At 36.7% G+C, this 18,554-nt stretch overlaps 1 protein-coding gene across 1 annotated transcript in view; it reads right to left on the reverse strand.

The window, feature by feature from the left end:
* Tacr3 (tachykinin receptor 3) overlaps positions 1-18,554 on the reverse strand; it is a 78,964-nt gene that overhangs the window by 25,769 nt on the left and 34,641 nt on the right. Inside the window, exon 3 of the mRNA XM_051185459.1 lies at positions 16,926-17,076. Within this exon, the coding sequence (XP_051041416.1) occupies positions 16,926-17,076 (151 nt within the window). The remainder of the gene's footprint in view (positions 1-16,925; positions 17,077-18,554) is intronic.

Here is an 18,554-nt window from a genome sequence, read left to right on the forward strand (position 1 = left end):
TAATTTATTTATACTCCAAAGTATGTGTGATTCAATGTACATATTCCAGAAGATTTTGCTCCCCTTTCTCAATGTCAAAAATTCTAGAAAAAACTCCTTGTTACTGTAAAGTGTGAGGGAGAATTCAGAAAAGGAGTACTAAACAGGATTATTGCTAATTAAATAATACCTCGAAAGAAAACAAAACAGCAAGGTGCATGCAAAAAGTGTCTGGAGGCAGGAGTGATTCCAATTGTGTGTCACTGTGTGTGTATGAGCACATTAGTGCAGGTACCCTTAGAATCCAGAAGCACTGGACCCTTTTTAAACTGGTGTTGTTGACAGTTGTGATTCAGTTGAAGTGGGTGTTCTTGTAATATCTATAAGAGAAGTGTGTGCTCTTAACTCTGAGCCATCTGTCCAGACCTTTTAGAGGTGTTTCTCACCTCTAAAAGCTTATCTCCTCCCTTTTTATGACATTCACTTTAACTATAACGCACTATAAAGGGCAATTGAAAGACAATTGATCCTTTCCTTGAATTTAGTGATAGACAGAGATCCATAGCAGTCTCTTCCACTTACTTGACACCACAATTTCAATCAAGTCAAATACTTTAGGTCTTTATTACACTATCAGTTTATGCAAAGCATTATCTCACAGTGTTGACAGGTCTAAGTCAGTGAATGTATGTCACCAACTGTGATTTGGTATATTATACCTTTATAATTATTTAAAAAAAGAAGCTGAACATCTGAAAGAAAAAGTATATCTAGATTTTATCATTCCAGTGGTTAGATGAATAAAATAAGAGAAGTTCAGTGGATAGATTACTACTATGGCATTAATATGATAATTTCTGTTGTTGATTGAGCCACTGAAAACATATCCAAATAGTTGCTTGAGCCACTAAAAATTAAGCAGATAGTTTCTTGAACCCAATGCAATCTTAGGGTTTAATTGTAGTTGTTCTATTTTGTGATGACAGATTTCTTCAAACTCAGTAAGTGCTTTTCAAACAGTCTTTCAAAAATAGAAGCCAAAGAAAACATAAAGATATTAGTCAATACTAATCAGTCTGTCACCATGCTGAACAAACAGCCACAAATGCCATTCCTGCTGACAGTGGATTAGAAGTTATGAGACAACACACTGTTATCCACGCAAGCCATATAATTACCAGGCCAAAAATATGAGGCAGGTGGTATGAACTTTCTGAAGTCAGTCCCAAAATAGATGTATGATCAGTCAGTATTAACTCATCTTTTCCTAGGGATATTGTATAACCAGTTTCCAACTGGTAATCTCTATAAAAAGGACAATTTCTGTTTAGAATTTATGTATTGGTTAGAATTATTTCTTTTACTTAAGTATAAATTAAATGCAAAATAATGGGGAAATACAAATAGTGTAGCAAAATGGTTGTTTTCTGTCCCCATCTTGTCTAGGCTCCAACAGTCAGGAGACTGACAGAGGATACATGAGTGGGCTGTTGTTTATGATTCCTAGTATACTAGGTATTTGTGTTCATGGTTTTTATGCACTTTAGAAGTGTGTTAGAACACTCCTGTTAGAAAACTGAAAATTTCTAATCAGAGAACAGAGTGGTCTAATATGAACCTGTGCACATATGTTGCAGGATATTTGTTTACACTGTGTAAAGATGGGCTGTTGTGATTGGTTTAATAAAGAGCTGAATGGCCAGTAGCTGGAGAGAATATGTGGGAATACAGGGAAAGAGAGGAACTCAGGATGAATGTGGGAGATGCCAAGAAGACACTGAAGAATTTGGACACATGGTACAGAAGAGAGGTAACCAAGCCATGTGTCAGAAAATAGATTAGTAAAAACAGGTTAAGTTATAAGACCTAATTGGGAAAAAAAAGAGCCTAATCTAAGGCCAAGCTTTGATAAATCTCAATGTCCTTCTTTGTGTGTTGGTGGCCCAAAGGAAAATCTGATTGCCCACATAGGTTACAATCAGTTTCCTCGTGAAGTTATCAAGTGGTACATACCCCCACTTATACATAGTCATTTCAACCTTGCTGGATTGTCCTATTCATTGTCCCTGTCACAAAACCATGCTGGATTGTCATAAAAGCAATCCCTCTCCCTCCCTCCCTTTCTCCCTCCCTCCCTCTCTCCCTCCCTCCCTCCCTCCCTCCCTCTCTCCCTCCCTCCCTCCCTCTCTCCCTCCCTCCCTCTCTCCCTCCCTCCCTCCCTCTCTCCCTCCCTCCCTCCCTCCCTCTCTCTCTCCCTCCCTCCCTGTCTTCCTCCCTCCTTCTTTCCCTTCCTCCCACCCTCCCTCCCTATCTCCCTCTCTTCCTCCTCCCTTCCTCCCTTTCTCTTTCCCTCCCTCCTTCCTTTCCTCCCTCCTTCCTTCTCTGTCTCTATTTCTATCTCTCCTAGCTTTATGTAGCTCAGGAAATTAATTTTCTTCTATCATCCTGCTAAATATTGAGATTGCAGATATCAGTCTCCAACCTGATTCAGACTTTCTACTTTGTGTCAGTGGTGTGTTCATTTTATTAACAATTGAACAATGAAAGAGAATATTTTTCTTTCCCCTCTCAGTGACTATATCTAAACAGTCACTAAAATAAGACATTATTAAAAGTTTTCCACATTGATCCTTTTCATTGTATTTACCTTGTCTGGGTTCAGCTTTCTAAATATATTTCTTATACAAGTGAGATCATTATTTTGATGGTAAGATTAGTAAGAGCTAACCAATTGGTTATCCAATAAGAAATGGTCAGCCTATAAACATATACATACAAATAATGTTATATAGAGTGAATAACTTTGTTTATGTATTTAGAAAGATATATATATATATATATATCCATGGAACAGCAATTAATGAAAAAAGAGGTTATGTATTGAAAGATAGCTAGGGATAGTATATGGGGGTTTTGGAGGAAGAAAATGGAAGAGACAAATTGAAATAACTATGTTATCTAAAAATTAATAAAATAATTAAAAATTTAAAAATGAAGTAATGGGTTATAGAATTGTTAATCACTTTTTCATCACAGGTTTTGAGCTAGTTTCAGACTTTATCATTGTTTTGCCATCAGGTAGACTTCTGATGTACACAAAATATATTACATACACTAAGTATAAATACATACATGAATATTCATATGAAGAATTATGAATAATTACTACACAAAAACACCATGACTTGGCTCTGTATATGTCAATATTCTAAAGATCAATATTTCTGTTATTCCTGTTCATATTTTCTTTCATATTATCTTGTCTATGAAATATTTGCCAAATGTAAGTCAAAAACATACTTTTTTTCTCTTTTCCCCCCAATTATCTTGGACTAGTTGTAGGTGTGGGGAAAGATGTAATAGAAACTGAAGAGAAAAGATGTCATCATTTGCATTTATAGGCTAAAAGAAGTTATACACATGTAATTGTATTAGTAATTAAAGAAATAACTAATCAATTACTGTCAATTTTACCCACTGAGTGAAAGACAAAAAAGTAAAGTTAAAGACCCCCCCCCCCCCACACACACACACACTTGAAATGAAGGACTAACCTGGAAACCAATATCTGTTCCTTGGAATTTGCTAACTTCCCCTCACAAGGCCCTGAGATAACAAGAATTCACACTGCCCCTCCTTTCTTGTGAGTCAGCAGGTGGTGAATAGGGTCGTTAGCAAACAAAGAGATAGCTTCAATTCCGGTTTGCCCAGACAAGATTAATTAGCACACCCTGAGGCCCTAAGGTCTATTGACCCTAATAGCAGACCATCTGGTCTTAAAGGGTCAGGTACTCAATGGACAGAGGGTCCCACCCCCTCCCTAAGCTTGTGGGTTTGCCTTTAAAACACCTGTGCCCAGGGGAGGGGGCTTCTCTCTAGCCTGCGTGCTGGAGGAGCCCGTTTGTGCAAACGTTTCCTGTTCATTAAAGCCTCTTGCATTTTGCAGCAACTGGACTGGACATTGAGTTCTTGGGGTACCGACCGAACCTGGAAGACTCCTCATTCTGAGGGTCTTACATGAGGAAACTATAGACAAGCTCAATATACTTGAAATCAGCATAATGCAAAAGTTGAAAGTAGTTTTAAGCCAGACCCCTTTAGTTAATATTTTGAGTTTTACTCAACAGCCTGTGGCATTTTTTTTAAAAACCCGTGTAATAAAACTTTCAATAAATGGTCATTAATACAGAGACTCTTAAGTGTTTAAAGTGCAGAGAGTAAGAAAGTTATGTTCAGCTCTACATGGGTCACATATGTAGAAACCCCCTTTTCCATGGGAAGGGTGAGAAGATTGTAAGAATCAGAGTTGGTAGGTAACTATAAGGAAACAATTCTTTCTGGACACAGTGGGGTGTATGCACATACTCACAATAGCTCTGACAGCATGCAGAAGGTCTGTGCAAGCTCATGATAGACAAAATCCCAGCATGGAGGGGAGGTGAAGAAGAGAAATCCTACCCATTGACTGAGGCGCTATTGGCAATTTTGAGAGGCTGAGAGAGGAGGGAGTAGTTACACTTTAAGATTTAGTCCCTAATAGGTCAATTATTCTCCACTGGAAGGCTGTGCATCAAATAATAAGTGTACATCACAAATTGGCTTTGGGTTTAAAAACAAAAACAAAATATAAAGTTGGTTGCATTGGGAAGGGGCTGCATCTGGGGAGAGTTGGGAAAGGAATATGATCAAACATATTTATGATATTTTAAAAGAACTAATAAAATGAGAAAAAAGTATGTAAAAACTGTGACTAAAATGTGTTGATCATGATAGAAGCTTGAGAAAGACTTTGAGACAAGAATGAGTTGGAGAAGCAATAATAAGAAACAAGTCATATGCATTGACTTAAACCAGGTAAAAGTGCTCATACTGTACAGAGCCTTCATCCAGTAGCTGATGGAACCAGAAGCAGAGATCCACAACTAAACACTGAGCCGAAATCCTGGAATCCAGTTACAGAGAGGGAGGAGTGATGAGCAAAGGGGCCAAGATCAGGCTGGAGAAACCCACAGAAACAGCTGACCTGAACAAGGGGGAGCTCATGGACCCCAGACAGACAGCTGGGAAACCAGCATAGGACTGATCCAGACACCCCTGAATGTGGGTGTCAGTTAGGATGACTGGGCAGTCTATGGGGTCTCTGTTAGTGTATCAGTATTTATCCCTAGTATACAAATGGAGTTCGGGAACTCATCCCAAATAGAGGGATATTCTCTCAGCCTAGACACATGAGGGAGGGCCTAGGCCCTGCCCAAAACGATGTGACAGACTTTGAAGATCCCCATGGAAGGCTTCACCCTCCCTGGGTAGAAGATAGGGGATGGGCTGGGGTTTGTTGGGGGTGATAGGGGAGGATGGGAGAGTGAGGGAACCAGGATTGGCAAGTAAAACAACCTTGTTTCAAATTTAAATTAAAAAGGAAAAAAAAAAAAAAAAGAAAAAACAATAAATGGAAAAAAATTACAAACACATACAGCAATAAGACCTATGTATTTCTGAGTATTTAATTAGCTGAAAGTTTTGAAAATTCTACATGTCACTGAATTTGAGCTTCATGAGTAAAAATAAAGGTCATGTGTATTTTTAAAAAGCTATTAGACAAAAGCTAATTGTCTAATACTATACTGTCATGCCTGAAAACACACATACAAGTAACAAGGTGCAGAATGAGCAGATTGTAATTAGGAATATATGTGTATACACATACCTATGTGCATGTGACAACAGTTATTGAAACCAGAGGCCATGTAGTGAAAGAGAGCCAAGAGGACACTTGGGAGGGTTCGGAGGGAAGAGAGAGAAGTGGGAAATGATGTAACTATATTATAACCTCAAAAAATTAAAGGATGTAATGGAAATGTAGGGTAAACATAAAAAGTAGTATTGTATGTCTGGGTAAAAGCAAGTTATCCTAAATGTGTCTACAAATAAGTCACCACAGCATGATTACAACATTTTTGTTGACCATTTTAAAACACATTACAAAATAAATTTGTTTCTAAAGATATCTATGCCTCTCTTCTGATTGCTTCTTAAAATTAATACATAAGATACGTAGTTTCATAGCAAGCATCACCTTTGACATTTTGTTTTGTAGTATGCTTTAAATCATGCTTATATTTACTGCTACATACAGGAGACAAAATTTCTGATTACAACTGATAGTTAAACCTTGAAAAGAACAGATTTGAGATTAGAGTTGGGGCTAGAAAAATAGATGTGAACTACTGAGAAAATTACATTAATTAAATTTTTATTAATAAAATTCATTAATTTTATTAATGAAATATAATAATTTTATTACAAGGTTAAAACATATGTTATAAAATATTTGTGATTTTTTTAAAATGTGTTTTCTTTTTGTTTTTAGAAACAGGGTTTCTTTGTATTGTTTTGGAACCATAATGGCCTCAAACTCTCAGAGATCAGCCTGCCTCTGCCTCCCAAGTGCTGGGATTAAAGGCATTCACCACCAATGCCTGGCTTAAAACGTATTTTGTATATGTTTATACGGATGGACATGTTTATTTTTCTCTCTACATGTATGCTTGTGTTAATATATTATTGGCATGATGTCAAGTTGGTTATAGGAGAGTGAGCATGCACATAAAATAAAACTGTTAAATTAGCCCAAACACTTCCAGTTTATATGACGTAAATAGGTTACCTTAGACTTTTGAGGAGAATAAGGATTGCTGGGCATCAATGCTCACATATTTAATCTCAGCACCCATGAGGCAGAAGTAGGCAGATCTTTGTGAGTTCAAGGTCAGCATGGTCTCCATAGTGAGTTCAAGGTTAACCAGGGCTACATAGTGAGGCCCTGTCTCAAAATAAAATAAAATAAAATAAATGTTCTGACAACATTGTGATTGCACACATTCATGTACCCTGCTGTGTTCAGAAAGTACTTTCCCTTGTAGCTTGCATGTGTGTTTCCTAAATTACAATATAGTTACGTCATTCCCCTTCCCCTTTCATCCCTTACCCTCCTTTCTCTCTTTCAAATTCATGGCCTCTGCTTTCATTAATTATCATTTTATACTGTCTTCAGATTTGTTAGCATTTGTTTTGCCTGAGTTGTTAGCTGGTTGGGGATATATCTCTTTATTAGATGTCTAAGTTATTCTGTTCATTGCTTTCTATGTATCCGAACAGGAGATCACACCATTCAGAGACAGAGAAAGGCCTTTTTTTTTTTGTTTGTTTGTTTTGTTTTTTTGGTTTTTTGAGGCAGGGTTTCTCTGTGTAGCTTTGGAGCCTCTCCTGGCACTTGCTCTGTAGACCAGGCTGGCCTTGAACTCACAGAGATTTGCCTGCCTCTGCCTCCCGAGTGTTGGGATTAAAGGCGTGTGCCACTAACATCCAGCTAACTTTAAATATTATTTGTTGGGATTCATGTGTACAGTTCATGTGTAAATGGTTCAAATGCACATTTGTTTAGAAATATTTCTCATTTGTGACTGTTGTTTTTGGCTGTCTGTATAAGGCATCAAGCATCAGTAGAGGTCCGTATCCAAGGCTGGGATTGTCGAGCAGTTCTGTGATGCCTTAAGAGTCTGCAGCCAGAGCCTGCAATGGTTAACTATTTCTGAGTGGAAAGCTCAGAGGCAACAGCAGCCTTGCTCTGAGGCCAAGAGAGCTCAGCACAACCATTTGTTTTAAAATGACATCCACAACTAACCCTAGCTTCTTAAGTTTCAAAGAAGTGACATATATTTGGCCCTATTAACAAATGTGACACATGTAACTTATATTGTTGACATATACCTGGTAATTCAAAATTGCCTTTCTCTTGGGCCTTCACTATAAATTGTTGCTATTAAAAAATTTAATTCACATTGAGACATGTAATTCTACATACAAAAGCTACTAATTTTGTAAAATACATTCTGTTAATGATCATTTTCTTGGGAAAATGCTTATATCTAAATTGGAAATTTCTTAAAATGGTGTTTCAATATATAAATTTAAAAAAGAATAAAAATAAAGCCAAAAGGACAAGCAAATAGTGAGGAAAATATAAAAAGAGATTTGAAGAACAAAAATATGTATTTTTAGCAAAGCAACTATTAGAAATAAATTTTTATGATGTTTTGTCATAAAATAAGACTTTTGTCCTAAAGTTAATTAATAAGGCTTAAGTGAAGAAATTTTGATTTATAAAAGATGATAACTAGGTAATTCCGGAGATTACAGGCTAACTTCTGATCTCCTAGTGCTTCTAACTTAAAAAATAGGAAAGAAAGAAAGAGCAAAAGAAACCTTCTAGAGTTGTATAGTCAGAGGCTAATCTCAGTTGGAAGAGACTGCATTTGAGGCTTTCAACAGCATAGGTATGGACTAAAGAGTAAAAAGAAAAAGTAAGGCCCCCTTTGGTAGTTGCCTTCCATTCTGCCTCCTCCTGATAACTCAAAGGAAAGAAGAAATCATCTTGGTTGAGTACTGTCAGCTCCTAGAGAGTGACCTCTTAGTTACCAAAAAGGCTGTGTCCAACATCATTGTGTATCCACAGCAGGATGGACAGTAGCAGAAGGAAGAAAGCCAAATTAATTTCTACTCCCATCTTAAAGCAGATTACAGTTGATGGGACCACAGCACTCCCCATCCGGTCCCTTAACAGAACCTAGATTTTCTCTGAAGAGCTCCGATTACCATCGATATATGTAAAAGAAATACTGAGCTTGCTCAATATTAGAAACATACACTCTATATTGTCCTGTAATGAGGGCACAGAACAGAGACGAAACAAAGCATTGATTCAAAGAGAGGGAAGACACATGGTTTATTGAACCTCCGACTTTTAATTTCTATGTTGCCTAGTGCCCTGCTTTCTTAAGTGTCCCCTTACATCACGGGGCAGTCATGACTTCACTCTTAGGTGCTTGTGTTCCCGTTGGCTGACAAGCAGCTAGAAGCAGCAGGATCTGATCCAGATAATTTGGTTCAGTACCAGGAGGACCCCATGGGACAGCCAAACCTCGCTTGACAATTAAGATTTTTCTACTGCCAGTGGCATAAGAGCGTCTAATACATTATTTCTCAGAACTCATACAGAGTAGGCAAATTTCAGACAAAATGGATATTCAGAATAAGCCTGCAATAAATGCTAAAATGTATGATTGTCAGCAAGAACGATTTTATAATTAATGACCCATGGTGAGTTTATTATACAGAGGTTTCTTTCTAATGAGGCGAAAGCTCCCTATTCAGAACTCTGTCAAAAAATCTGAAACAATAACTCATCTTAAAACACTCAGATTAAGAAAAGGGGAAACGTTAACTTTCTGTACAGCTTCCAGATGCACCTTCTCAGTGATCCATGCTGCTGGTACAATCTAGGAATAGACAGAGATCATTTCTCTCCACGGTACCAGTGACAGCCTTGCAGTTTATAGTAAACTTCAAAACAGAGCCCAAAAGCCGCGGGGCCCCTAATGGGCTCTTTCCTGTGGGAGAAGGGACCCGGTTGCCCCCATTATGTCTGGTTTTCTTTTTCTCAGTCATATACAGTGGAGCTTTTTATACCTTCTCATTAAGGTCAGCTACTAGCTCTAACTTGTGCATGCCTGCTAAATATACCAATCTTTGTTTCTGGTGGAAAAGAGAGGTAAAAATTTGGTAGTTGAAGGAAGTGACCCTCTTTTGAATTTAAAATATGTCCTTTGTCCTGCCAAGGCTCCTTTCGGCACGCTATCATTCTTTACAGTGTGTCTCTTATCTCAGGGGGAATTAGATAGGAAAGAAAGATTTGGTTATGAGAAAATTGTTAAATTCTCCCCAAGTCCATTCAACTTATTATAAAAAAGTTTATCTCCAAATTCATATTATCCCTATTCATCCAAAATGACAATGGATTTGCTTTTATTTTATAAGCAATAGGTACAATTTCCTAGATGTTGGACACCAATCACATTATCCTCCCTGGGCCAAGCTGTATGAAAACATCACAAAAGCTGGTTAAAACTTTATCTTTTACCCTAAACTACATAGATACTGCCCTAAAGGGAACTCAATCACAGACCCTTTGAAATGTTACATAAAAGGCCCTTCCCAAGAAAAAACAAAACCAGATGACAGCTCTAAAATATACTCTGTCAAAATTAAATTGTCAATAAAACACAATTTAAATCTGATAATGTTTCACATACATGAAAACCCAAAGCTTCCTTCTACAGAGGTAAGACTTCATTCCTATAAATGAGGAAATTCAGAATATTATAAACTTGGAAAATAGTGTCCTGCCAGGATTAGCCTAGCACTATTTGGACAGTATTTATTTAGTTTTATTAACTATGAACTCTTCTTTTAAGTACAAAGTATGACTCCTTGAATTTATTGTGCCAGAATAAAGAGCAATAAAAGACAAGACTCAAGTGAGTCTCAAAATGCGCACTCCTTTGTACCAGAACCTACACTTACTCTAAAATAAGAACTAAAGTAATAAGGAAATTGAAAATATAAATTATTCTTGCTGTCCTACTAGTCTAATTCAAATATTTGTTTATGCAGCTTTGACCTTCTAAGTATATAGTATTGTGTTTTAACCAAACTTAAAATAATACATAATATATTTATAGATAAGAGATAGCAATATATTCTATAACTTATTCTATTTGCTTCATTATGTTTTGGTTTGTATTCTCTGGCACATTTAGTTTTCAATCTTCATAAATTACAAATATTAATTTACTGATAGTTTATGTTTTAGCTCATATTTTAAATGTACCTTGAAACAGTTAAATATATGTCACAAATATACTAATATAATGTTCTCTGGCTATGATTGTAGGTGGTCCTGGGTAGTTATTATACCTATCTTGACTTAGTATCAAGTTTCAGTTTTCTTACTAGAAAGATACAGCATCCTTATCATTCAAAGGTGGGGTATCCATAGTATCCCCATCATTCAGAGGTAGGGCATCCATATCACACAGCATCCCTGTCATCCAGAGGTAGGGTATCCCTCCTTATCATCCTTGGGAATAATAACTATCCATGACCTGCTCAAAGGTGGGGAATAAAATGACTCAGGGCCAATTGTTAACCATTAGACGAGTTAGACACTTTCAGAGGCATGCTTTTTGTATTAATAAGCCATTAAAATATACTTTTCTCTCCAGCACTTTCATTTCCATGATCTTAAAGTGAGCATGCTTAGGAATAAGCCAGCTTCTCTATAAATACATATAATCTCCCTGGATAAATATGCATGCTTTCTTTGTCCAAGGAGAATATTGCTTTGGAAATAACTTCTGTGTTCTTTCCGGTTGCAGATAATAAATTGTTCTCTACTATTTTTATATGTCTTAGCTCTGCTTATTTTGAATTTTCATTTACCATCACAAGAACACATTATGATCAGTTACATAGTATTGAAATATTGACAATTGTTATATATCTCATGTGTTAAGATTTGTTTTTTGATAGAAATACAAGATGCCTGGACCTGTAATTGCCAAATGTGAGATATGAAGAATAATCTCTGGAAATCTTTTCAAGTCCTTGTTAAGCAGTCAAGACCTATTTGCACCATCCTATTTTTTAATAAAGGGATAAACACTTTTACTTCTCAAGGATTACTGGAAAACCTGAAAGAAACACAGGCTTTCCAAAATGAATCTTTTCCACTGTCAGCCACAGAGGTCAGGAAGATTATCAGTTGAAGGACTTAGACATGGGGCTGGCAATGAATGCACAGCATAGCTGCAAAGGGCTCTCTGATTGCAGCTTGTAGAAGAAGTTAGCCAGAGTGCACAGACAGCTACTTGTGCTTTAGTTGCATTATCTCAATTAAAAGCACAGAGTGCCAATGTGAGTCAGCCCTGTCAGAAGTTTCTGATGTATGTGCCTTTGTTTTTTGTTTCTTTCCTACTAAAAGAGTGAAGCTTTAAAAGGGCCACTGCAGGTTCCATCTTTCTCTGCTGGGTTATTTTATTTGTATACTTCAGAAAGATATGAAGCAAGTATATTCCAACACTATTTCTTCAGTTAAAACAAAAAAGCTAAATGAAAAATGTTTGACAAATAATCATTAGTTTCTATTTAGAATTCATGTGGTATTTACTTTTTCTTGTTGGTGGAGACATTGTGATACGTGGAAGAGACTTCAAAGTTATTTTTTAGTTCTTAGCTTTGTTTTCCTAGAAAATCTACTCTTAAAATAGTTGGTATATACTTGCATATTTATATATATATATATGTGTGTGTGTGTGTGTGTATGATTATATATACTTAAAAGTAAGACATAAAGGTGTTTAACAGCATATCTTCCTATTATTATTAAAAATAATAGATAATGTTTCTACAATTTGTTAGGGTCTCATGGAGAATGACAAAGGAGAAAAGGTTATCAGCACAGGCACCCCACAACTGTGAGGCATAGCACTTGGGAATCTTTATGATATTAACACCAGAGGGATCTGGGTAAACGCTATAGCCTAAGCATTCTTTTTTATTACATTTAACTTCTTTATCGTGTATGTGTTTGCTAATTTTGTATGTGATACTGAATGTGTGGAGAACAGAGAACAACTTGAGTCTCTCATGGATTCCAACTAAGGTTGGCAGACTTGGTGGCAAGCATCTTTACATACTAAGCCATATAATCAGTACTGGATGCAACATTCTATATTCTGTTTATGAACACTAACTCTAGAATGCTAACAGTTCTTTTTAACTCAGATTGTGGTTTGAGAACAAAACCTTTAATAACTAACTTTCAATGTGTCATTATGTTACGTTAAATCAAAAGATAAAGTTGCAGGAGGCTGGCGGGGGGAGGGCAGCTCAGCAGATGAAGTACTTCTTGCACAAGCATGTGATCTGAGTTTGGATCTCCACCATCCACTTAAGGATCCAGGTGGTTGTGCCATCTGTAATCCTAGCTTTGAGGAACAGAGGCAAGAGAATCCCAGTCTAGCTAACCAGGTTCTGTGAGAGACACTGTCCCCACCTGCTTCACCACCCACAAAATAAGGCAAAAAGTGATAGAAAAACACATAGAGTGTCAACCTCTGCTGTCATACATGCACATGCTAACACTCACAACATATATACATATGTGTAGACACAGAGAGATAAGATTTCAAGCTTAGTTATATACTTATGTTGATGATTATGTTGAAGTTAAATAGTTTTAATAGTATTCATCTGTGAAAATTTAGTTAATATCTGTGATTTAGTAAAATCTGTGATTCTGTCTCCCAATTAGTAGAAGAAAGCATACAAGGTTCAGTTTGCTTTTCTAGGTAGTGCATCATTCTCACAGTAGGATTTAAGCATTTCTATGGCATATTAACAAATGGCTCCGCAGTAGGAAAGCTGTTTTCCTTAAGAGTTTATAAAAATGTCACTTCAATTTTAAATATATATTAATACATCATAGTAGTGGTCAAAATAGTCAATATTCCTCGAGAAGTAACTTTGACAGGATTTTTAATCAATAGCCACTGATGGTAAAAGCATAAAAAGAAATGAAGCTAAGCTTTAGCAATTCTGCTACCTGTCTGACATTCATATTTTGCATCTGGCTGAATCTCCTTTCACTTGAAGTGCTGGAGTTCTACACACAAACACACACACACATGAATTGAAATATTTGAGTACAGTAGGTATGCAATGTACAAAATTTTAGAGTCAGAATGTTTACTTTAATTAGACTGTGACACATAGCAATTTCTCTGAAATTGTAAAATATATATAAGGTTTATTAATGTGTTGTATTGTGCATATTTTTCTATTAAAGTCCACTTTCTCACATGTGATTAAAATGTTGGAAAAATAATACAGATTGCTCTTTAGTTCTCTTTTGTTTCTTTTTATTTATACTATCTTTTATTTTTTTGATATTAGTATAATTACATAAGTTTCTCCTTCCCTTTCCTCCTTCCAAACTCTCCCATACATACCTCTTTTCTCTCTTGCCTTTTTTACATTAATTGTTTGTGTGTGTGTGTGTGTGTGTGTGTGTGTGTGTGTGCTCAGTCTGTATAATGCTATTTGTATGTTTTCATAATCAGTTGGTGTGCTCTTCCCTGCGAAAGACTATTTCTCTATCTCTCAGCAGCTGAGGCCTCTTGGGCTTTACTCTCTCCCCTTAGTGTGTCTATTGCTATTGTCCTTGTTCAGCTCATGTCTAGGCAGCCATGTTGATGTGACTTTATGGGTGTAGCTTCTGACATTACTGTGCTCTTAGTTCTTACTAAATTCCAAAGGTCCATGAAGCATAGACCAGCTTTCAGGTTCTACACTATAATGTTAATGATGTGTTGTTGCTTGGGGGAGAGTGTTAATTTATTTCCCAAGATTAATGCCTTTTTATCTGGAGCTGATTACAGCCAGTGCTATTATTCTCAATTCACATACTTAGGTAATATATATGTAAAAACTGGGATGGTTAATCCCAATTTTTATAAAAGCTCATTTTCATTAAAAGTATTGAATATACTAGGTCTCATGAGCCTGGAAATACAGTGCACTGGCTTTTCTTCAAAGAATTTAATATGTAGTGTCTGAAGAACAACTCTAAAGATTATAGATATCAGAGATGGGAAGAATGCCTCAGTCTCTCTTTTGAATTTTTGTTGTCCTTGAACTCACTGTAGACCAGGCTGGCACTGAATTTGCCATCTTCTTACATTAGCTTTCTAAGTGCTGAGATTACAGGTGCCAACATGCATGCTAACCAATTTTATTTAAGTATATATAAAGTGTGTTTATTCTTATACACATATTTTAGAAGTCAGCCACATCTGTCAATATTTTATTTTTAAGTGACTAGATCAAAAATTGTTTATGGAGTTGTTTTCTTAGTCATGATTAATTTGCATCATTATATCCAGTGGTTTTTTATTCTGTCTCGAGACATAATATTATCAGTGATTTAGTTATTTATTGGGAAACAAGTCATAATTACAAAGAATATTCAAGGTAGGAATTACAGGTGTGATTTCATGAAAAATATGAGACAATCATTATGTGTCGAGACACTATATTTCAAACAATAACAGGATATTTTCATATATATATATGATTACTTTTATATTTTGGTTGTAAGTCTAGCCTTTAATGGCTGAGCCATCTCTCACAATTATTATGTAGCTGATAAAATAAATTTAGTAGTCATTTTTTAATGTAAGAAGAAACGAAGAGATGTCCATACTTTAAAATTAAGGTAACATGAGGATTACTGTGCAGACAGTGTTAGAAGCATGGATAAACTGTGAAGAAATTCATGGTTGAGGTGAGATTTGGCTAGGAGATACCCATGGCTGGGATATCAATTTTACATTATTCCAGTCAGAGAAAGATAAAGGAATCAGAACTTTAAAATGCCATATTTTCTGAAATATTCTAGAAATGTCATGTTGCAGATTGAGTTGGTATTTCTAATCTGCAAATGTAGATGATGAAATCAAGGGCACATTTATGTCTTATTGTTACCAGTAATGGCAAAGGGAGAAAGACACAAACTTCCTCTTGGTTTTGTTCTCAATAAAACTTCATATTAAAAATATAAAAGAACAAATATGAAAATTTCACTTTTACTAGAAAACATTACATGAATATGAAAAAATTAAAATCTGTAATAATACAACTGGATTTCGTGAAAGTTGTCCTCTAACCTTCCATACAGAGCCTGAGACATATTATGGTATTCCCTAGTAATAATGACTATGATGGTGATGATGATAATAGTAAAATAAAAGATTCCAAAGGAAATGAAGATACATCTAAAATGAGCATATTGTTGAAGCACTCCTGCCTTAGAGTTTTTCCTTGGGTGCTAAAGGAATAGTTTGTTTTTGCATATCATTTTTAAGATGAGGTTTTCTAAAACACAATATGAAATATATATATATATATGTATGTATATATACAGATCATATCTGTATCTAGTCAAAATAAATTTTAAATATAAAAGGTTGTGATGCATATTAATTCAACATGAGTATTGTTTGGCATCATTTGTCAGTAGAAGACGTGATGTCAAAATGAAGCCATTTGCTAATACGATATTTTAAATACTGGATTTTTTTGTGTGTGTGAGACAGTGGTAGATAAGATGTTTTAAGGTTATAGCAAGATTTTAAAGGGACTGGTATGAGGTAGGTAGTAGTTCAACAAGTAGATTAATCAGTTCTAAATGAAATAAACAACGATGACTGGCATGTTCAACAAATGTTGCAAAACGCCCATTTCTGAGTAAGTTTTAGGGATTTTAGTTTAGGGATCAGAAACAGCACTTTTTCAAGTCGCTCAGCGAAGTGTGGAACGCCAGTCATGAAATTCTCCTTCCTTAAGCAGGTGTATATTGTTGCTGATGAAGGGAAAGAACAGAGAGGAAAGAAGGGAAAGAGAAAGCAAGAAGAAGGAGGGACGGGGAAGGGAAGGAAAGAGAGAGGAGAAGGGAAGGGGCAGTGTGGGGAGGAGGACAAGGGGGAGGAGGAGAGAGGGACAGAGGGAGGGGACGGGAAAGAGGGGGGAGAAGGAAGGGGACAGGACACAAGGTGGACGAGAAAATTCCATTGTTCTAACTTTTAGTGAGCCATTGGATAAAAGCAGCTTTGAGTGGATTTCCGAGTACAGCTGAAGTGCTCCGAACACACACCATAAAAAGCAGATACCCGTGCAGAAATCAAATGAGCTGGATTCCATCTAAGCAAAACTGACTATTTCAGGTGAAGTAACCAAGAATGGTCCACAGGCATGACAACACAGTCATCGGTAATGATGTAACTTATACTGCAGACAGACATTGACAGACTTTCCAGGGCCGAGGTTTGCAGAATGCCAGCAACAACAAAAAGAGAAAAGTTCTGTCAAAGGATGCACTTCGAAAGGCTGAGGTTGGATATGAAAGTACACCATATTGAATGACACCGGCCAGTTCTCTCTTCCCTCTCGGGAGTGACCTGGTCTACCCCAGTCTCATGGGACAGTACCTTTCGTTTAGCCTTCAGCTGCTCATGGTACTTGTCACAGGTGTCTCCTGGGATCTCTCCTCCCCAGAGAGTAATTCCAACTATGGTGTAGGTGACACCCATAATGAGCAGTGGGAAACAGTACACCAGGATGATGACAATAATGTGGTACCTGCAGAGAAACACACAGACACACTGAAGAATCCTTCGGAGTGAGACACACGGGACTTAGAAATTGGGGCTTTAAATCATCATTCAAACACAAACAGTTATTTTCACCTTATCCTTATGTCTTCATTTCTCAAAGCTATCAAAACATCATATGAACGTTACAGGCTAGCGTCACATGTCAAATGTTTTCATTGCCCATTTCCAACCTGTAATTTATGAATGAAAATTTATAAACGAAGACTGTCTTAATTTAGGCATATTCCTTTCACTTAGAATCAAGGCTGAATACCCCTACTCTTTGGTCCTTTGTTTAGTAATTTCTGAGATAAACTATTGAACTGAATCCTCAAAGGTAAGTGTATAGGGGAGAATAAGCCAGCCATGATGTGTACTTTATTCCACAAGAGACTGTCCTATTTATTCTTGTGACATCAGGCATTCACAAAATATTTTTTTCTTCTGCATGAAAAGAGGAATTAGGCACTCTGAACCACACTGTGCATTTCTTTTGATTTTCAAGTGCACCAGGTTAAAAACATTTGCAGGCATGTCTCCACAGTCACGGTAGATTCGATTGCCTTATTAACTTGGATAGCAAGCACATCATGTGTGATGATAAACACACAGATTTACAAATTGCCAAATTTAACTCTATGATTCCATACTTTTCCATCAAAGTGATAAGGATGTCTTTAGGGTGACATGGAAACATAATGTGTATGATCCTGGCTCGTACATAATTTTACATGCTGTGTGTGGTTTCTACCTTCTTTTGATGGCTTTAAATTAATGAGTTTATAACTGTGCAGGTTTCCTTCCCTCTTCTCCTCCAGGTCCCTCCCCACATCCTAGCCTCCAATCCACTTCTTCCCTGCCTTGTTTAGGAAAGGGCAGATCTCTGGCAGATCTCCCCATGAGTATCAACAAGACGTGCCACAACAAGTCCCAGCAATACTAAGCACCTCCCTATGTATTAAGGCTGGGCAAGGCGACCCAGTATGAGGAGAAGCTCCCAACAGCATGTAAAAGAGTCAGGGACAGCCCTTGTTCCCACTGTTAGGAGTCCCATAGAAGACGAAGTTAAACAGAGTGCCTAGGTCAGTCCCTTGCAGGCTTCCTGGTTGTCAGTTCAGTCTCTGGGAGTCCCCATGAACCCAGGCAAGTTGATTCTGTGAGTCAAAGACACCATAAAATAAATGTTAAACTTCCTCGCCTATTTTCTTCCTTGTACTAAGTACTGATTTAAAATCAATGGGGAAGTGACTCAGACCGGTTACATGCTATAGCTAAGGTCATTCATAATAAAAATTAAATACAGCACAGCTTAATATCCTTGCTGCCTTCCGGTTAGCAGTACTTTCCTCTTGGTCAAGAGACAAAACTGGAAATGAAAACTCCTAAATATAAGCCATGCCTAAATGACTGATTGATTAGAATACTATGGAGAGATTGGAAAGTGGCAGGTACAAAGTCTACTTT

The sequence above is a fragment of the Phodopus roborovskii genome, unplaced genomic scaffold, assembly GCF_943737965.1.
Source record: "Phodopus roborovskii unplaced genomic scaffold, PHOROB, whole genome shotgun sequence".
Lineage (NCBI taxonomy): Eukaryota > Metazoa > Chordata > Mammalia > Rodentia > Cricetidae > Phodopus > Phodopus roborovskii.